Source organism: Perissodus microlepis, chromosome 3 (assembly GCF_051167445.1).
Source record: "Perissodus microlepis isolate ML-2025 ecotype Zambia chromosome 3, ASM5116744v1, whole genome shotgun sequence".
Classification (NCBI taxonomy): domain Eukaryota; kingdom Metazoa; phylum Chordata; class Actinopteri; order Cichliformes; family Cichlidae; genus Perissodus; species Perissodus microlepis.
In genome coordinates, this window is record NC_140463.1 from 40,008,694 (window position 1) to 40,030,654 (window position 21,961).

Below are 21,961 nucleotides of genomic sequence, written 5' to 3' on the forward strand. Positions count from 1 at the left end.
GATTTTGACTTCCTTGTTGCATGAAAACTAAATGCCTGAGCATGATTAGATCTCGGACTCACTGCAGTTACGTTTCCAGTCAATGCGCCTTCCTTTTGATGCTTCTTAGCAAATGATACTTCCTTTTGCTTTGCCTGTCCTCCTTTGCATAATTTCCTTTATTCTTCCACTAAAGTAGTTGACGGGCAATTTAATTTAATTTCAGTTTTATTTATATAACGCCAAATCACAACAGCAGTTGCCTCAAGGTGCTTTATATTGTAAGATAAAGACCAACAGTGACCACTATGTGCAAGCAGATGGTGACAGTGGGAAGGAAAAACACCCTTTTAACAGGAAAAGGTTTAAGAAGGTTTAGTCTCACCTTAGACACACACACACACACACACTTCATACACAATACACACATTATTTGTGGTTTTTAGGTCATGAGAGATTTTGTTTCAGAGACCTGAGGGCTGAAGCACCCTCCAGGATCTTGATCTTACTCCAGTTTGAAAACATGCAATGTAAGCATGTAAGTAAGTGTCTGCATTCACTCTTTTATCATGTTTTGTTACCTAATTCCATTACCTAATTTTTTTTCTTTGCAGATAAGCCTCAGCAGCCAATGGGAGCGCGACACCTGTTGGAATGAGAGATGAGATAGTGAGGAGGAGAGAGGGAGTTTGTTTAGCAGGGAGAAGATAGGGCAGCCAGAGGAAGAGAACTGGGTGAAACAGAGAGTGGGAGGTGGAGAGAGGCCTATTGACAGCACAGGTGCCCACGCTTCAAATGCAGGACTCAACCCAACATTGTTTGCGTGAACCCACAGAAGATGTGCATACATTCTTGCCATACAGCACAGAGACACGGCCCCGTGCTCATGCATGCGTGCTGCACTGCAGAAAGAATGCACATGCATTAATCCTCCCTGTGTTTGTGTGGTGTCATGCAAGATGCTGTACAGAAAGTGTGCCTCATTCAGGGTCATGATTTTTGATTTCAAGGAAATGCACACACAAGACTCAATTGCTGTCAGTCAGCAAGCTGCAGCATATCTCACATTCTTGCCCAGTGTAGTTAGAGGAGTTGAAAATGTCAATAGTTGCCAAAAAAAAGAAACAATTTTAAAAAACATCAGTTGCTCTGGAGCACTTTTTTATGAGGAGTCCAACTTGAAACGTTGCTTGGCAGCAGGATTTGGACAGGCCCGTGCTCTAACTGTGCCACCTCCGTTGCTCTCATGCTTCTTTAAACATGATACGCTGCCACTGATCTGGAGGAGGGGAGGGGGAAAAGATCTTCAGTTACCTCAACTGTCAGTCCTCGAATTTATTTCCTGTTTCTGTAACGCAGATTTGTTATCTTGAGCCCGTCCTTAATGGCGCATTCCAACTTCCTGAGTTACAGGACCACTCATTGCTCCAAAATCACCTCTTAAGCTGATTACTATGCATTTCCAATAACAGTGATACTGTCTTTTAATAACACTGCTGACTGTGCAGGCAAATCTATCAGTGTCAACAAAGAAGCAGACTTAAAGCACTCGAAGGCGAAAGTAATTCAGAATGAAAAGAACTTGGTGATTGCTTTTGCACCCTGCAGTGAACTACAGGAAATGTCTCTAATATTTTCATGGGGGACCTACGTGCGCCTGTGATATTTAATGAAAAACGGCCTTATACAATATTTTATTCCTCTTACGTCAGTACCCAACTTTCCTTGCCTCGTGCCTCAGAGCAATAGTTTGTGTCACTCTTCTGTCTTTGCTCAAAAGAGAGTGTTTGTGTCCTCTCTGTACGCACGGAGAAAACAAGAGGGATTTCTTTTCCCTTTATGTTGTTTTATTTGGAGGATTTTTAAAGATTAGCAGAATGGCGTGACGTATGGTGAAGATTCTGGGCTGCTGGTTGGCTAGCGTGTTTCTGTGTGGGAAGTTTCCGAATCACTCCGGTCTCACACTCTGAAGGCATGCATGCTATTTTAATTGGTGATTCTAAATTGGCCATAGGTGTGGTCCTCCGCTCGGCATTAAACACTAATAATACAGTGTCAAATCAAGTCAACTTTAATTGTATAGCACATTTAAAAGACATAGGGTGCCAGCCAAAGTGCTAAACAGACGTTCCCTACAGTAATACAGAGAAACTCCCAAATGACCCCCTATGAACAAGTACTTGGCAACAGTGGGAAGGAAAAACTTCCTTTTAACAAGAAGAAACCTCTGGCAAAACCAGACTCAGGGAGGGGCGGCCATCTGCCTGTGGTTGGTTTGGGGGTTCTGATTGGTTTACCCTAGCCTAGCAAAAAGAAACTTGGAACATTAGCTGGGCGGAGCTTCTTTGCTCAAAGCAAGAGCCTGAGATGACCTTACCGTGACCTTGGCCATGTTTTATATGAACTTAGAGGTAAATGTAGGGAAAAGCATAACGTTAATGGAAGACAGTTTGAATTTGCATAATGGGAAGTTTGTAGATTTACTTCAAATAAGGGACCAACCTGTCTAAAAAAGGGTCATTATCTTTTAAATATGACACTTCCAGGTCTCCCAGTGTAATGGAAGCCGAGTTAGGATTGATTGGAGCTGTCTGAATGGAGGTGGGGAGATTTGGAGATGCCGAATCATGGAACAGGAACAATTGTGCATATATGTGATATGCTGGACCGTGTTCTCTGAGCTTTTGTTGCATGAATGCTGTACAGAGAAGACAGAGAAGCAGGCAGAGGAACTGAATTAAAACACACCCATTTTACTACACCCCCCCCCCCCCTCCCTCCACCCCATTCTCATTCACTCAGCGCTATCTGACGCCGTCCCTCTCTCCTCTCAAAAATCCTCTCTTTTTTTCCCTACAGAAAACATGCAGGGAGGAGAGGAGGAGGAGAGAAGAAGAAAAAAACGCGTCGGAGGCGACAAGGGAGAGAGAGAGAGAGGAAGCAGAGAAAGTTGGTAGTGGAACGAGAGGGAGAGGAGAGAGGGGTCGACCAGATGGAAGGAAGGAAGGAAGGAAAGGATCTCTCCAAGGGCTCAAGTGCGTGATTAAAGGATTCTGCACAAATAAACAAATATATGAATCAAAGCTTATAATTTTAAAAAAGTGGAATTATAGGCGCGTCACCGCTTTGCGTGGACGCGGACAAGACAGCGGCGGCGGCGCTCACTGAAACAACCCGAGTCCTGTCTTTAGTCTGGATTTTACTCCTCATGTTCTTCAAACTCTCGGGGAGGCTCGCTAACTTTTAAGGACAGTGCCTGACTTTTAAGAACCTCCCTCCCTTCCTCGCTCGGTGTTTCAATTAACCCTCTCCCCGGAAAAAGAAGAAGAAGAAGAACAGTAAAAGAAACTCTGGGGCTGGAAGTGCAGGAAGGAAGAGCCTTCTGTTCCTTCCGAGGAGTTCCAAGTCGCCGTAGCCGGGGTTTAGGCGTTGGCACCCGGGCTGGGAGTCCCTCGTCATGGCCGGGGCCAAGCCGGGAGTCCACGCGCTGCAGCTGAAACCCGTGGCCGTCCACGAAGCGCTGAAGAAGGGCGGCAAATTCGTCAAGTGGGACGAGGTGAGAATGAAATGTCTGAAAGTTTCCTTCAGATCAAACGCATAATAGCGTCCCATTTATGTTTGCGTGTCGCAAAAGACCTTGAAGCGACACGAGTGCGATCGGCCGTCCTGATGCGGCACGCTTTGACTAAAAAGACACGAGAAGGGACAACATGACAGTTTTGACAGTAGGCCCACTGTCGCGCGTGCCTGTGCGTGCGCGTGTGTGTGGCTGAGATGTAGACACAGATGTAATAATGTATTTACAGGTGTGTGTGCACAGTCTGTGCTCAACACAGCAGCGCACTTTATTTGCAAATGTGTGCGTTAATCAGATACTCCAGCCAAAAAAAAGTTCCCCATGTAGTCGCCAGCAGGCATCTGTGCTTGAATGTGAGTGTTGTGCTGAATTCTTGTCAAGCCGGTTTCCCCCTGGGCTCCGGTTCAGCTCAGACTTTTCTCTCTCTCTCTCTCTCACTCACACTCACACTCACACACACACACACACTCCCCTCCCTCCTCTTCCTTCCCACCTCTGCACCACCTTCCCTCCTTTTCCCAGGGGATTAAGGAAGAAGGCACCTGTCTCTGCAGGACTTACATCTATTTGGAATCAATGTTGTTTTTGTTTCTTTCTTTCTGTGATTAATTCTCCCCTCTGGTTTCTGCTTGTTTCTGAAGTGTGTACGGGGAAACCTAAACACACACCAGCCTGTGTCACTGACCTGTGTGTGGGGGGTGTGTGTGTGTGTGTGGGGGGGTGTCCATGTGTCTGGGCGTCCATCAATGATTAACGGAGTGGCTGACTGAAGGGCTCAGTCTGCAGGCCCTGTGTGTTGGATTTATATTACAGCTGCTCGCACTGTGTACACCACAGTGTGTTTATCCATGTGCGGTGCGGGTCATCAACAATCTCGCTGCTGGGCAGGCGTGTAGCTCCAATAAAGCCGTTATCATAGCAGCACTTTTCAGACATGGTGTAGTTGTGTTGACACACAAGACGCAGAGAAACTTTCAGCCAAGTGCAATTTAACAGGGCGAAAAAAAAAAAAAGAACCACAAGAGTGTTTGAAACTAAGACAACTTATAAGCAACGCAGCCCGACATGTCATCACAATAAAATGGTGTGTGTATGTTTCAGGCCTTCATGGAAATGGTCTCGTCACGCAACACATTGAACTCCCTTTGATTTCCTTTCCTTCTCTCACACACTAGTTTTCTGTTTCTCTGTCTCTCAAAGGGAATTCCCAGGAAATGGTTATGCCGCTTATTAAGTGTGTGAACACTTAAAAATATGTGCGTGCCCTTGTCTGTCTCTCGCTCCTCTCTGTTTGCCGTTTTTTCCCTCCGCTGTCAACAAGTGAGTTACGGCGACGCAAGAGGGCCTGTTGTTACTAAAACGTGCAGAGGAACGCTCTGCACGTTTGCTCTGAGGATTAAAATCGGCATCGCGAAGTGAGACTGTGGTTGAGAGTTTGGAGATTAAAGCCTCCGGCTAGTCTGTGTCCAGACAGGTTCTTAGACATGAAACAGACTGAATTAATATTTAAAGAAAGCGAGAGACTCCGTGCTTTTATTCAGGAACACGGGTCGGCTTCTTTCACACAGTCAGACTGTGAGTGAAAAAGATGCTTCTTCTAATTAGCCAGCAGAGAGTCAACGAGCATCTCAGTTTCCTCCCTTTCCACACAGCACGATAAATGCTGCGTTAAAGCAAGTAAAAGTTTGGTATTTTTTGTGCATATTTTCAGCTCCGCATTCTTTCAGCAATAACTTCAAGGCTGACAAACTGCTGTTGAACTTACTCCCTTTGATTTCCGTTCGTTCTCTAACACAACACGAAGGGTTAGTGTGTGTTTTGTGCTGCTGCACCTTCCTCACATTTTAATATAGGGCTAAAGCAAACAGCCGTTTTATAGCAAGTTATTTCACCAAAATCATCATATAAACATTATCTGGTGTCAGCTTTACGATGGCAGGATTTGAAGCTGCCTGTTATTGTACATTGGGTATCGTTGCCGTATGAGTGGGACAAAATGGGCATCTTGAGTGGACAGATAACACACACGCCCGTTTGCTAATGTTTTAGAGAATAAACAGCTGGAAAAACGAAGGTTACCAGTTTTAAAGCCGTTAGTCAGCATTCATTTTCTTTCAGTTGTCTCCAAATTGATGCCTTTATTTGTCCCAGACGTAAGATAAGATGAGTTTTATTTATCCATTGCAAGAAACTCTTCAAGAAGAAGCACATTTTGCATATTTGGACTAGTAAATGACAAAATGGTTAATGGAGTGGTATTTTCATTTGAATAAAAGCAGATGCTTTGGCAGTTTAGTGATCTGGAGCATCTAGGTGTGCGTTAAGGGTAACACAGTCTTCACAGGAAACTACATCCCAGCAAATTCACCCCAAGGTCAGACTGTGCAGTGCAATGCAGAAACTCTCATGTTACATCTCAGAGTCTACAGGCCTCAGTTAGCATTATAAATGTTCAACGCTCACAACAGTACAATTAGAAAAAGACTGAACAAGTGTGTTTTGTTTGGAAGGGTTGCCAGGAGAAAGCTTATTCTCTCTAAAAAGAACATGGCAGCCCAGCTGAGGTCTGCAGAATCCTGCACTGACCGACCGCTCAAAGCCCATTCCCACTGCGCTGTACTCTATGCCTTTAAGTACTTCCTAACACACACAATCTGAAGGATTCAATGGGGCAATTTGAGGTTCATTAACTTGCCCCGGGACACTTCAACATGCAGACGCTGGAGGAGCCGGGAAATGAACCACCGACCTTCCGATTAGTAAGGTCTTCGGGGCGCAGTTGCCCCAAAGTTTTCCTGTGGTTACACTTTTTAAAAAAAATGAAGAAATGCACCGGTTATGAGTCGACACTGATATTTCAATTAATGTTTGAAATATCAGTATTTTTGTTGAATTATTTTCCCTTCTTTTTTTCTTTTGTTATGTTTTGTTTTTGCACAAAGAGCCGCCCTCATCTTTACTGGGAAATAACAAAAAGGCTTTAAAGTCTTTTGTCACACCGTCTTTGAACATTTAATCAGGCAAAAATGACCCACCCAACACACAGTAGAGTCATCCTGTTTGTACTAATCTAAAAATAATTTCAGTCAGATAATTAATATATTTCAAAGTTTATGAATGGAAACAAGGAAATGTAGGCGTGCGGCTAAAGTTCCCACTTTGATTTGATTGCGTTTGATTTAAAAGTTGTTTTTTTGCTTTTCTGACACAGAAACAGAACGATGCAGCTTTCCAGATTTAAAGCCTCAGAGGTTTGTTTAAACTGGACGTTATCTGCTTTAAATTGAGCGTGAATCCAAAATAATAGCGAGCCAGTAGTTTTGTAACTATTGGTGGTTGCTTGCCATTTATTAACTGTGATATTTAAGAATATTGAATGTGATTTTTCTCTTCTCAGAGTGATGTTCGCCAAAGTTTTAAGCCAGCTGTGTCACAGACTTGGTGTATTCCTTTAAGTACTTAGCAAATTGAGATAAGCATTAGGAAACACACACATATACAGAAAGTGCCTGAGGGCGGTACAGTTTGTTTATATGAAAAACCCTCATTCGACCCCCCCCTCTTTTCCTCTCTTCCTCATTACTTTGTCCCTCCCCAACATGTCTCCGATTTTTATCCTCTGCTCTTCCCTCACCATCCCTTCAAGCTTCAGCCTCTCTCTCTTTCTTTCCTCCGTTAATTCATGTTCTTGTATTTCACACACATCACTCATTCAGCTGCTGTATTCTCTTCCACTTTTATTGTTTTTAGATTTCTTTAGCTCTGTTTCTGAATGGCCTTTAGGAAGTCTGCTGTAGGCACATCAAATGACACACACACACACACACACAAATACTGACTCATGCTCGGGGGAGGAAGGAATGTGTTCCAAACTGACCCTCTTTCGTCTGCGATCGGGCTCGTCCGCACACACACAAGCGCACGTGCTCTGTGTGCACGCGTGGTTGTTTTGTCATGGGTGTGCGTTTTGTGTTGAATGACTTCCTGTTTGAGCTTGTTGTAAAGGCTCCAGAGCCAAACCATTTTCCTTCACTCTCCCTTGGTCCGTCTGTTGACTGTACCATTGCAGCTGCTCTGCCCTCTGCAGCCTGGCCACAATTCAATTTAGACAAATTCCAACTGGAATTTGGTTAAAATTCCTCCTAAACAGCCAATTAAACAAACAGAGACAGACAGTTTGTCTACAGAGTTGCTTGGATCGCTGTCAGTGTGCTGTAGGGTGTCCTGATATGAATCTTAAGAGTCGATTAAAAAAAAAAGAAAAGAAAAAAAAGAAATAACTTTAACAGCATTAACATTTGCCTCTTATGCAGAGTGTTTGCACGTTTCATTCAATCGATTTTTCTTTTTTTCTGTCTTGTTTTTAGAGCACACGCTTCCACGTTCGCTTTGGTCATTACCAAAATGAATAGGCCAAGTAGACTTTTTCCTAAATTTGTGGGCTTGTTTATATTCACGTTGCATAATTACAAGCAGACTTGGGCTTGTAAACAAAGTCCCATGGAATCACAAGTTGCTCATTAATTGTACAGAGGTTTGGGAACCTGGCATCATTTTGGGATTACAGGTTTTGGCTCCATTTCAAAACCCTGTAAGTTGAGTGAAGCACGCTGGACCATAAAATGCTTGCTTTTTGGGCTCATTTCCCACAATCTGGTTGGGATTATTTTGTCAGACTTTAAATACTGCACAGCAGTTCACTTATAGGGCGCAGAACTATAATCTTGGTGACAGCTGAAGAAACTTAAAGCTGCTGTTGTCCTCTGTGTTTATCAGGACCGTGCTGGCAAACCAAACTGACAGCCAGCACTTGTTCACAATTCAGAAATTCCATCTAGGCGTTTCTTTCTGTGGTTGCCATTACTCTAATCTAGTTTGAAGTACACTTCTGTGTGCTTTGGATAAAGGCATGAAAGTTAAACATCATATCAAAAGCCAAATATGATATTTGGATGATTGTGAGTCTGTTTAATTTTAATGACTCCGTGGTCTGCTCAGTTATAATACCCCATTCCCGTTCAGGTTGTTAAAGCAATAGTTTGAATTCTGGAAATATTCTTATTTTCTTACTTGCCAAGAGCTCAATACCTCCATCATATCTGCAGGCTGTTTAGTGCTTAGTTTAGAAAATCAACTGAAAATGGCGTTGGTCTGATTATAATAACCTCTCAGAGTAGCTTTGCATGATTCATTGTTTAAAATAATGCTTATCTGTGTTAATTCTGACTATAATTATATTTTTTTTAAGTCATAGTCTTTTGACTGTAATGTTATTGTGTTTGTCATAATTTAACTGTTTAAATTTTACATTTTTACTCAACTAAATATCATAAAATTATAGTAGACTTGATCTAAAGTCGATTCATCTGACTAAAATATAAAGTGTAAAGGTTTACTGGTGAGAGATTGGATCTCATCTCTCTGGAATGTTTTCATCTCATTTTTATTTGTTGACGAAATAAAAGTTTTTCTACTCGTGCAAAAGGTGCAAAACTATGCAATGAATTTAACACTGATCCTTATACATCCAATACCCAACCTTGGTGCAGCCCCCTCGTCCTTTGTCTGAAACAAGCCATTGTAGCTTCCTCCCCCTATGAGTGCTTAATATAAGCACCCACCATAGCAACAGTACATGTGCTAGTCAAAAGATTTTATAGACCAACACTATAAGTTTAATGTGAGGCATGGGCTCTTATGCATGTGACGATAGCACGTGGACTGCAAAACTGTCTGGATCTGTTGTTGAAGCATTGCTCTCCATTCCTGGATAAGTGCAGCCTAAAACTTGGTTATGACCCAGCATGTTCTGGCGTGTTCAACAGAAAACCTACTGAGACTAAATGCTGGCCAAGCAATCATCTGGATAAACTCCCGATCGTTGGCCATTGTGCTGGTGAAACGGGCATAGTGTTCGGTGTACATGCTGGAGCACCTCATCTCATTGCCTCTGTCCAGTCAGATATTCACAGAGGCCTATCAGATCAGACATGACGCGCTCATGGATGTCCAAGACAACATCAACAGCTCAAACATGCGCGGCAGCATCCAGGATGACGCACGGTGGCACTCATGCCAATGTTGCACTCGCACTGTTTTTTGTGCTCTGACACCACTGGCTTGAGAGTGCAGTCGAGTGGATTTTTATTTGATAATCAAATCATGAATCTTACCACTGACTAAGACCAATCAACCAATCAATCAATCAACTGGATTTTCCAAGAGATTAAAATTATGTACAAAGAAATGGATTAAAATAAGACATGGTCATTAGTCTTTTTTTAATTAGACATTAGTCTATACACGACAAAACAAAAAAAATAATATAACAGGACCACTTTAACGTTTTTGGCCTCCATTAGCTCTATAGAGCTGTTTTTATATAGCTGCAATCATCCATGCACTGTGGCCCTCCTGAGGTTTTTTTTTAGAGATTGCCCAACAGATATTGCATGTCTAAATAAACACTTTTGATGCATTCTGAAGGACTGATCTTCAAGCTGCCAGCTACCTATAGTACAAGTCTGGATGATGTCCAGTTGCACATGTGAGGATAGAGCAGCTAATCATCCAGAGATTTCACAGCAACCAAGACTGTATCATGTGTCCTGCCCCCCGGCATGCCCTACCCTACATATCACTTCCAGGAGTGAGAATGTCTTCTGTTGTGCTCTACATGTGAAAAATGGGAAGCTATGGACACCATCCAAACCCGAGTCTCACCCCTACCCTGGAGTTCATGTCTGAAAACTGATTCAGGCATGATTCATATTTTGGTTATTACATCAAACTATTTCGCTGTAGTGCAGGTGGTGGTAGCATGCCAAGACATGTTACAGTAAGTCAGCAAAGGCAGAGAGGAGGAAGGAAGGTGAGCTCGGTGTAATCTCGCTCCTGTAGTGGTTTAGTGAGTTCCTTTGTGGTCAGACACCAAAATGGGAGGCAGGAGGAATTTGTTGCATCTATATAACTAACAGAGGCTGGGTGAGATGTTGTGACATGTTGTTATAGATGTTTTTTGAGTTCTTTTTTAAAATTTTGTTCATAATTTTCAAGGGATTAGAGTTCTAACACTTGTGTTGCTAAAGGTCTAAAGAACAGGGTGTGTTTTAAAAGAAGAAAGTCACTGCATCAAAAACATATAAAACAATTACTTCAAAACTTTAGAAAAAAAAAGGCAGTTGACCCAAAACGTTTCCTTGCGGAACTCCCATGTAAAACAATATTGTGAGAAATGTCACATGAGTAGTTTTTAAATACTTGGAACCTGTTGTATCAAAACATCAGGAATGAAAGCGTTTTCAAAAATGTCTAAAAAATTGCTCTAACAGTTTGAGTTTTTTGCGAAGTTCTTATATGCTAATGCCAGTACGGCTGATCGTGCCAAATGGAGACAATATTGGAAGTCACTGAGGGGGGGGGTATTGCCTTCAAGACGATATTCAGTTGCTTACTGGGGGGATGGGATGTCTATTTGTAGTACTGAGTTGTATTTTCAGCTTAAAAAATGAAGAGAAATGCACATAGTCTGCACTTTGGCTTATTTGAATTTCACCTTATAGCCAATGAAAGTCAACCTTTTTCAACACACAACCATCATTTTCCTAAATAATTGTACTTGTGCAATGTCCCAATCAGTGTGCATCCATTGCGTTGGATAAGAGAAGTTTTTATAGTTTAGTTTTTAATGTATCCTTAATTGCTCATTACTCATAATCTATTAAGCAAGAAATCTATTAGCATGTTAAATGAAAGTAAAACTGTTATCAGCTGAACCTTCTTGTAAAGGTTTGCTTTTCAGCCTGACCGTATCCAGTCGCACGCTGCAGCTCTGATAGGAAATATCTGCCACAGCATTCTAGGGTGATCTTTGCTTTCTGAAAACAAGATCAGATATTGTCGAGCCACGCTTCCTTTCCGTTTTCAAATAGACCCTTTGCTGTTCATGTCTCAACGCTGAATTCTGACGATGCTGGAGATGCAAACCGGGGTTTCACAATGACATGTTTGTGAAAGGCCGTGTTTAAAATGAACACATTTCAGACCAGAGAAACCGATCTCTCTCACGAGCAGAGTCGTCCTGTCCTTTTATAGGAGAGCACAATGAGCTTCACTATTGTGCCAATTGCTTCTGTGTGCCAGTATTTTCACAAAGTGGATATCTTGGTTTGGCTCTCGATTGATGCGCGGAAGCGGCGCGCCACAAATTGCCGTTATGAGACAGATGTTTGGGAGATTAGAGTGAAGGCAGGAGCGAAAGAGTAGAAGTGGAGGAACGGATGCGCAGAATCGCGGGAAGGGCCTGACACCGTGTCGACAAACGCTGCTGACATCCTGACAGAGTGGTGAGAAACAAGGGCCAGATGGAGGGGGAGAGAGAAAGGTGGAAGGTCAACCACAGCCACATGTGAAGTGTTGGGACCGCCATCTGAACTCTGCATCTCATCTCGTCTCCTTCTCCTCTTTGACTCTGTTATGAATTTTACCTTCATTTTCTGCCGTCTCTTATCTTGTATGTATTCTCTTGCCCATTTATCATTGCCATCTTTCTTCCTCCTCCTATTCATCTATCTCCTTCCTGTCTTTTGCTTAAGCTCTTCCTTAATTTTCAGACGAGTCTCCCCTTTGCCCTCCTCTTGTATTTCCCTCTTTCTGTCTTGTGTCTTGTGAGTTTTGAGTCTGGTCAGATGTCATGTCGTATCCAATCGTCCACCATTCGTTTTTGGTCCTAGATGGCCTTTATCTCATAAAGCGCATAAAGTACTAGAACCACTGTAATGTGAAAACTTTGTATCACCACTATGGATCTTTCCTGTAGATGAACTGACCAATCAATGTTAGTCTTCAGGAAAGTTGAGCATCATTATGTGATACCGTTTTACTGCGCAGCAAGGTTTCTTGGCTGTTTTCATCGAGGAATAGTAATACACTTGGCCCGCGTAGCGCTGTTAGAAATCACTGTGACAAGCAGAGTGTTGAAATTGGATCAGGTTATAGGGATGATTCAAAGAGATGGACATTGGCTGATTGAAGACTGCCGAGGGTGTAACTGTTTATGCTCTGATGCACATTAATCTGAATAGCGTGACGTGCAAATCTGGTGATTGTTCCACATTCAGATTATTCAGCCGCTTTTGTATTTGTGGCACATGTCCGATCAGCTCCCTGAATGTAGACGCCTGTCATCTGTTCAGCGCAGGAGTTGGCTTTCTTGTGTTGCTCTTAATTGTTTGCGCTTGCGTTAAAAGCAAGTTCTCTGCAGAGAAACAGTTTAGCTCGGTAGGTCCGTCGAGTCGAGCGGAGAGCATTTGTTTTTTTGTGCCACAGACTGGACTGTAGTCGTTCCTGACGGCGACAAACACTTTTGTCTTTACTCTCAAAGGGCACTTTGATCAGACAAGTGCCTTTCAAACATGTAACAATTTTCTCTTTTAGTGAACATTAATCTGCTACAGAGTGCCAGTCCTGTGTTTCAGTGAGGCTGTGTGGCAGGTGGAAAAAAGAACCGGTTGTAGTCTCTACATTAATTTGCAGGTTCAAAGTGCTGTTAACACAGGCTACAATCTAGCATTTCCAGTAGGGGGGGAAATCACAAAAATGGATCTTGCCACTTTATTTAGCTGAGTGAAATCTGTGCACACTTGGGTATTGTTCAGTATGCAGAATGTGCCTCTGTCTTCGGAAGGGTTAGTGGTTCATTTGCTGCCTATACAGCCCAATCAGATGAGAGTTAAATGAACCCCGTGGAAATGAAATGGTGCAGCACCTGCAAACAGGAAAAACGGTGCACGTAAAAGTACTGAGCGTGTGCAAGAAGGTAGCACTAACCAAAATATTAAAAAGACTTCGAGAGAAGCCTCAGGTGTTTAGATCTAGTATGTGTGTATGCCCATCAGACGCCATCTACACCTACACTAAATAAATCTTTACAGACCTGCTTATTTCATTCCTTCCATATTCAATCCTATGGCATACTTTCACATCTCTGGCTTCACTTCTCCCTCCTCACTCTCCTCTGTCTTGAGTCCAAAGGTTACCTACTGTCATCAACTTTTACCATGTTGCCAAAGCAGCTGCTGAAACACACTGACACTAAGTGCACGCTGGCCCTCTTTCACACACCACTCCCGTAAGCTATTACAAAACACACACACAGAGAGTTGCAGTGACCAAAGGTGCAGCCGGAGAAGCCACTTTTATCAGTTTCCAACTAATGGCTTTCTCCTGACTGGCATTACACACACTCACAATAATTTGTGGTGAAGGCTTTCTACATCTGAGCTGTTACACATTGTGGTTTTTCAAGAGGTGTTCATTAGTTCGTCCGTATAAGACATCGGCTCCAGGGGTGGTCCCTTCACTCTGTGTGTGTTTGACATTATATGGTCAGGTAATGACGGTGTTTGTTACTGGGTCAGGGCATCTGGAGGCAGTCTGGAGAAGGAGACACGGTCTTTAATCAATTAAGGAAGAAGAGATGTTTTTAAATGTTGCTTAGCGAGTAAAGTGAGGCAGCGATTGACATGGAGACGATGAAAATGCAAAGAGGGAAATAAGACTTCAGAGGGATCCTACATATGGTGGTTAATTAGGGAGTGGGTGAGGTCCAATTATAGACCCACCACCCCCCTCTTATACCAACACATCATAGGGTGTTTACAGTAAACATGGTGTCTGTGTATTCACGCCCGTGTGTCCGGCTAATGATTTCCTGGTTAGTTTTGTAACCTTTACACTTAATGTCAGGTGGAAAATACCTTTGCCTTTGTGTTGTAAAAATAAAAAAACACCTTCAGATAAAGAATAAAGAATAAATGACAAATTGTTGTCACTACCGTTAATCTTTTGGTCTACAAATTCCTAACTGCAGCCTGCAAATAACTGACTTTATCTATCCAACAATCCCAAAACCAAAGACATTCAGTGTACGCTGATTAAAAAATATCAAGCCAAGCGTCAAATCCGAACATTTTTGAAGCTACGGCCAAAGAATGTTTGGCACGCAGGCTTGATTTAAGTGATAGGGAGGAAAAAAACAACTAAACAAAAGAATTAAGTGAAAGTATTTCAGACTTCACGTGGAGTCAGAGTGGATGAACCGTGAAAGAAACAAGAAACTGTGTGTATTTCAAGTTGTAAAGGCAACTAACAGGTATGTAAAATCCAGCAGGCGTTAAAATGCAAATATATTTGACCAATACTGGTGTGTGTGTGTGTGTGGGTGTGTTTGGGTTCATCCTCCAGCCAGTACTTGTAGTATTGCATGTAGGCTTGATAGTGATGTTGTTATAATTCTGGACATCTGAATCTAAAGATCATGTGTATGTGTTTGCGTGTCTGCCCCCACTAGATTCCACAGATATTTATTAGTCAGTAGATAGTCAAGTGTCAACAAGAAAACCAGAGTAAGGGTTCAGAGTTAATCTCATATTTAGTCCCATTTCAGTACAGTCTGAACCAAGCTTAAAGATGGTCTCTTTATACATCTCTCACTTATGCATGTAAATTAGCAGCACCTGTACTTTTCTTTGTGTGAACAAAGAAATCCGCTTTCCATCATCCTGTTGCACTGGTGTCTCCAGAACGGTTTAAAATATTCCCCACCCTCTCTGGTTCTCGGTGCAAAAGGGGTGGGTCTGCCTAATCAGAAAATCCTGTCAGAATTGCATACAGCATCAAGTTTTCCTAGAAACGATTGTGCATTAATTTTCAGGCTGCTGCTTATTTTTCAGCTGCAGGTCTTTCATTCAATTCCAGAAAAATTTATCAAGTTGTTCCTGAAGGTTGCACAGAAGGTACTAACATATGACATTTATAATATAATGCATAGAATAGTTTGCAGATAGCAGGCAGTGAACTAAACCACATAAGCCCCTACATGGCTTAAAAATATCTTTATTACTCCTACTTTACTACTATTATATTACTACTTTATTACTTTTTTAACAATTAGAGGAATAATAACATTGCAGCTTTTACTGACTATGAAGATGACTCATAAGTCTCAAACATACGGACTTGATAATGACTGTAGTCACAATGACAAAATGTGTGCTTGCAGTTGAGATGCAGTGTATGTGTGAACCTGATTATTCTGTCTCTGTTTGTCTCTGCTAAACATGACCTGACCTGATCATATTCATGGATTATTGCCTGTTAATATTGGTTACGTGTTTTCTCAGCTCATTATATTCATGGTGCACAGTAGTCATGCTATAGAGTTTGTTAATACTAAGTTGTATACATTGAGAACAGGGTCACTTCAGTGTACTAAGTAGTAACCTTTCTATCCGGTCGTTAAGTGATGACGTGACGAATCCTACTTCCGGGCCTAAAGTAGTCTGCATATGGCTTTTGTGTTGTTAACATGTTTAATGTTTTGTATTTTCTTGTATTTAATCTCAAAAAGCTCCTAAAACAGTCAGTGATCACTGTTGACCTCCCTCGGCTTTTATTACCGCTAATCATTTATTTAAGCTCAGTTTTTAAAACCTTAGGATGTAACTACAGCCCAGCCCATGCAGCAGTATATGAATGACTAACCTCGTATTGTGGATGGATTATCTCAGTTGTTCTCCTGGCTGAAGTTTGGTCCTTTTACAGCATCCTGCCATGCGATTACATTTGTTCCTGACCACCGAGAACACTCACGTTAACTTTTATAGAGTGGAAAAAAAGTTAGCTTGTTTATATTATGCTAACATAGCTGTGTCGCTAGCGGTCACGTAGCACATCATTATATACCAGCTAGCCAAACTTCAGTAACCCTACAAACGTCACTGCTGTTTAGTTTTCTGTCTTCATTTATGTTGGAAGTGATAACAGAGCTGTACGTTTTAATTTGTTTCCAAAACCCCGCAGTCAGGACATGCTATATTGTATTTAGATAGAAACTAGCGGCTAACTTCCTGTTAACTTCTAACTCCGTTAAATGGCATAAATTCCGTTTTCATGGATGCCTGGATGTTAAACTCAATTGTTACACCTGGTAGAGCAGAACGCTGACCATTTTATTAAAGATGAAAGACTTTAGACAGTTTTTCAACTCTCAGTAATGCCATAGTGATCGTTTGATATATGGACCTGCAGCAGAGTTTAGGCCCAGACACGACTAGTGACGTCAGACTTAACGACCGGATTGTCTTCAACTAACAATATGTGTGCTGTTTTATTACAACATAGGCTAGCAATGATTAGCTGTATATCCAGTCTTGCTTTGCAGGGACAGTAGAGCATGAAGCTGAAGTAACATTGTCAGGTCTGTCACATTGTTCCACTTATTGCCGTCATCATTTTTAGTTGGTGAGGTTGAATAGATCCTTAGTTTAACAAAATCTTTAATTTAAAGGCAACAATTGGTATAATATTTTAAAACTGGCTTTTTTGTTTTAATGTTTTTGGGTTTTTGTTGTATTTGTTTGTCATTTAGCACTAGGAACATCTGACTTTCCAAATGGAAGTTTTAGTTTGTGTTTTCAGTTCTGTTGTCTTGCACAGCGGTCCCCCAACCTTTTTTGCGCCATGGACCGGTTTATGCCCGACAATATTTTCACGGACCGGCCTTTAAGGTGTCACGGATAAATACAACAAAATAAAACTATTATTCATAACACGCGTGAAAAGACCCAGGAAAACCGAGTTAATGATAAAAACGATAACAAAATAACGCTGAAAACCGATAAAAACCCTGAAAACTATACACTTCACACCTGAGCCTCAACTCTCGCGGCCCGGTACCAAACGACTCACGGACCGGTACCGGTCCGAGGCCCGGGGGTTGGGGACCGCTGGTCTTGCAGACATAAGATACACAAACAAAAGCTATATGGCTGGAGATTTGCAAGCTTCACTGCAAGACATTTGTTCTGACCAATCACCGGCTGAAAAGAGGCCATGACATCAGGTCACAGCCTTAAGATGGTAATCACAGCGTGAAATTGGGGATGTATAGCATTCCATTTGCACCAGTGAGTAAGCAGAGGTTACGAGTTCAGTGATTAAGCGCATGTTTGACTTCACGATTGAAGTTGCATTCAAATTATTCTGTCAGTGAGTTTCTGTTCAGAGCGAAGCAGTAACTCCTGGTATCTCTAGAGCTGGCTGGAGCTTCAGACTGTGTTTTTGTGTTATAGCTGCTTCTTGCTAACTAAGCTAACGCAGCTCACTTTTAAAAGAACATATTGCTGCTTATTAAGGCCTGATGATGGGTCTAAAATCGCCCCCTTGTCTACTCAGTCATTGCTAGTCACTATGGCAACAATAAAATGGCTGACATTATGCATGGTCAAGTTAGAAAAATGAGGCTGATTTAAGATACAGCATTAGATTTAACTTCAGCTACCTCTCCTGACATTTTGTTTTATTTTCTATTATAACATTTTTTTCTTGCTCCCATCCACCTACTTCTATCCTGTTCTTAAACCTTTGTCTTTCTCCTTTATTTACCTCTCTTGCTAACCTGCGCACTCTGTTAGCCAACCTTGGAGCCTAAAATGAAGGTAGGTTCAGCTTAAAATGTAATGTATGTTTTGCAAGGAGTCTGTAAGGGAACATTTTAAGAGTTTGGGAAACACTGGGAATATTTTTGCTTAGAGTTGGTAACACGAGAAGTCCAGCATTAGACGCTAAATTTGTTGCTTAGCATAAAAGCTAAAACAGGAAATACGACTAGCCAGGCTCTGTCCAAAGGTAACAGCTGGTGAAAGATAACAATATATCACAAGATATGTGTTGTTTGGATAGCTCATAGGTTTGAATTAAAACGCCAAACTAATATGGTGCACATTTATTCCCTTTTTTGGATATAAAGTATAAATGAAAACTGTTAGCATTGTTAGCCGTTTTATAACTGTTTTATAGATGTAAAGAAAAATTGTGCACTTTAAGTATACAAGAGTATACTTAAGGACTACAGTTCTTTATGGAGTCCCATAAAGTTTTCCTGTGTTTGCCAGTTGTCTCCATCACTTATTTTATCAACCCACTCTGTTTTTGTGAGGAAGCCTTCTAGTGCTTTTTTCCCTGTTCGCTTCATTTTTGTGTTTAAGTTAAAATTGCAGTCATTAATGTTTCAGCTTTGTTGAATTCACATGATGGCTGCATATTTTTTTCACCACACATTAAGGAAATTATAAAGCTTCTTTCCTTTGTTAAGTTGATAGTGAGAAAGGTTTATGTGGTTACCAGGAGGTCCTTCTCTGTCTTTATAATCCAATTATGAGAAGTATATTGTTAAGTTGATGCTTTGGTGTTGTGAGTCTGTCACTTTAATAGCAATTTGAATCAACATCTCTGTTTCCCGGGCGGTCTTGGCAATGTGTTTGTCTGTTGGACCAGAGTGTGACTGTAATTACGCAGCCAGAAGCTCTGTGTGTGTGCGTGTGTGTGTTTGTGTGCCTGTGTTTGTGCATGTGGTCATCGTATCTTGCGTACGACTCCATAATGATGATGCTAATGATATGTTGATTCAGGCTTCTGTGCCATCATTATGCTGCACATGAATGAGATCTTCATGCTGGTCAAAGCTTGTGGTTTCCAGCTTGAAAACAGCTGTTGAGCAACATGTGACATAAACACACGGTGTCCTTTCCTTTGTCTTTCTGTCCATCTACAATGTCATAAAGTTAAACAAAGTAGAGTTTTATACTAACTGGGTCTTATTATTTTTGTAGGTTGGCCACAGTTTTGATGGTAACAACAAAAACTTTCAGTCAGTAGCGAGCATTTAGGATTTTCCCATCTGTTGAGTCCGTGCCTCTTCTGCTACTATACAGATGGGTCGTGATTTTCCTTGAAAAGTGTTAGCAAAGCATATCTGTCCCGGTTCAACAATAAGCAAATGAGTTATGTAGTCCATGAAATGTGCAATGACTTTTTCTACAGCACTTTCCTCGTAAATAAATATGTAAATGATTAAAGTGTGAAAGCAGTCCCAAGTTCAGGTGTTTTACCTAATCACTGTTATTAAAATTATCAATGGTAAATACCTCTCACTATTTTCAGACCATTACGTTTTTTTTTTTTTTTATAATTAACTACAACTATATTAAAACTGTTAAACAAAAAAAAACAAATTAAATATATATAACATGCCTTTAATTTTAGACTACAGTCTTTTCAATATAGTCTGATTAGTCAATCTGAGGACGCACAGACTCAAGCGTTCACATTCCGATCCCCGTTCAGAACGTCTTTAATGTGCCACTGACAAACAGCACCCATGTTATGACAAAAACAACAACTTTAAATAGCATGGAGGCTAATAAAAGCTAAACTAAAATTAAAATTGAAAAACAAACTAATGAAAAATACTACAGAGCAATTTGAGACTGACCTAAATACTACACTCTGCTATGCAAGTACAGTTTTTACACTTACTTACATTTATATTTTTAAGTAAAGTCATTTAAAAAATAGTCATTTAGTCATTTGGCTGCGATGATTTAAGGTTTAACATAAATAACTAGACTTAACAAATGTTAGTCAAATCTGTTTGTTTTGTTTCTATCATAGACAAAAATAATTCAGCTTATGTATCAGATAAGAAATCGCCAAATATCAGTATTGGTATCAATGTTAAAATCCTATATCGGTGGGGCCTGATTGCCTTATGTTATGGAACAGCTGGCTGAAACTCCAACAAACTGGCTGTAGTTGGCCACAAATACCAAATTTCACAATGCTGTTGAGTTATTTATTTTATCAGCTTATGTCTAGTTAGTTAGCAAGGTACTTGCAAGCATATTAATATTAATCATAGCTTTTGAAATGATCTATATTCTGCTATAGTACAAGCTACATGCTTATCTTAGATTACGGAATATGGTTGTTTCCCAGTCTTCCTGCTGACGCCTCATGATGTAATACCAGTATCCTCTTTCATCGCTGGCGTGGCTCACTTTTTCATTTCAGAAATGTACTTTAGAGGTCTTTACCCTGTGGATAGTTCAGCTTTTTGAAGGATTTAAAAAAAAAAAAGCTTTTTTACTAGCAAACAATGACAGTGAGCGAGTGTTTGGGACCTTAATTCACTGTGTGTTGTGATAATGTTCCAACATAATACCCCATGAAATTCAAGGCCAAATCTATAAAAAGTAAGACCCACGTTGTAATAAACACTGGCTCCTGTTTTGAGTTGCACATTGTGGGTTTTTTTTTTCTCTTCTTGGACCTTTATTTTGTGTTTGCAATTTTTTAACATCTGCATTTCTGTTGTCGCCTAGGAGCCTAACAGTACACAGCCGACGCTGATAAACCTGAAAGTTGATCCGGAAGGATTCTTCCTCTACTGGACCATAGGTGCTGGCCAGGTGAGACGTACTCGATGTCTTACACACACAGAGTTACACACATACAAACTGATTACCTTCAAAGTCGGCCAAATAGACTGTCGCACATCTCCGAAGTACTTGGACATGATCAAATACAAATGAGCCACTCTAACCATAATGGATTTTTAATGTACCATCATGAGTGCTAATATGGATATTACACTTGTTATTTGTCTACTTTAACACCACTACATAGCTACGCTCCCACTTCTCCTACATATTTCATCTGTCTTTCTAAATTGCTGTTTCTTCCTCAGCTCTGTGTGTCACTTATTGTGGTTTTACCGGCCCATTAGTTCAACCAAAATGGGTTTCATCAATTTGTCCTGGCCTTGTTTGTCTCCTGTTTTCTCCTGTTCACTCTGATCCCTGTAGTCTTTGTGGTTATCAGCAATCCTCCATCTCTTTCCCCCCCCATTCATGTGTTATTGCTTCCCAACATCCGTCCTTCCTCTCCTTGACTTCAGAGGTTACGTTTAAGCCATTAGTTTAGTAATATTGGATTTTACATTTTAGGCATTTAGCAATAAACTGGGAATTGGCAGCATGATGGTGATTCTGACTGTGGTTATGCATGTAGATGTATGGGATCATAATGAGTTATTCCTTTGATATTGGAGTATGAATATGGTAATTTGCTGTCATGGGTAAACATTTCCATAAACAAATCCTGTGAACAAAGCTGCCCTTCTGTTATATAGTGAGATATAGGCAATATTTCACTGTTATCCTTTTACTCATCTCTTCACATAACCGGTATATCTCGGTTATGCTGGCCTGGTCTGTACATTTTATAAGGCTCTCTGGATCAAATGACATTACAGGGGCAGCTCAATTAACTCCCTCCCACGCGCGCTTACACACAAACAAAAGTCTTTCCCAGTGACTTTGTTTTTCTCCTTCCCTTTCTTCTGCATGCACAAACCTTCTCCCTCTTTATTTCTGGCTGTCTGTTTATCCAAAAGGCATGTAAGGAATGACCTGTTGATAGCCAATATTATCACTGGGTTCTGTCTGCATGTTTTGCAGTATGTGTACGCACTGCATGTGTGCGCATAACTGGGCCAGAGCACAC

At 41.1% G+C, this 21,961-nt stretch overlaps 1 protein-coding gene across 5 annotated transcripts in view; it reads left to right on the forward strand.

Annotated features, from left to right (window-relative positions):
* Window positions 1–2,824: 2,824 nt before the first annotated feature.
* The window catches only part of plcb3 (phospholipase C, beta 3 (phosphatidylinositol-specific)), a 57,145-nt gene continuing 38,008 nt past the window's right edge, over window positions 2,825–21,961 (forward strand). For 3 of the 5 annotated variants that reach the window (XM_084924420.1, XM_084924424.1, XM_084924421.1), the window contains exons 1-3: window positions 2,825–3,535; window positions 18,031–18,054; window positions 20,779–20,865. In XM_084924420.1, the coding sequence (XP_084780546.1) occupies window positions 3,437–3,535; window positions 18,031–18,054; window positions 20,779–20,865 (210 nt within the window). In that variant the 5' untranslated portion in view covers window positions 2,825–3,436. The remainder of the gene's footprint in view (window positions 3,536–18,030; window positions 18,055–20,778; window positions 20,866–21,961) is intronic. The other 2 variants (XM_084924422.1, XM_084924423.1) reach the window with 1 other exon arrangement.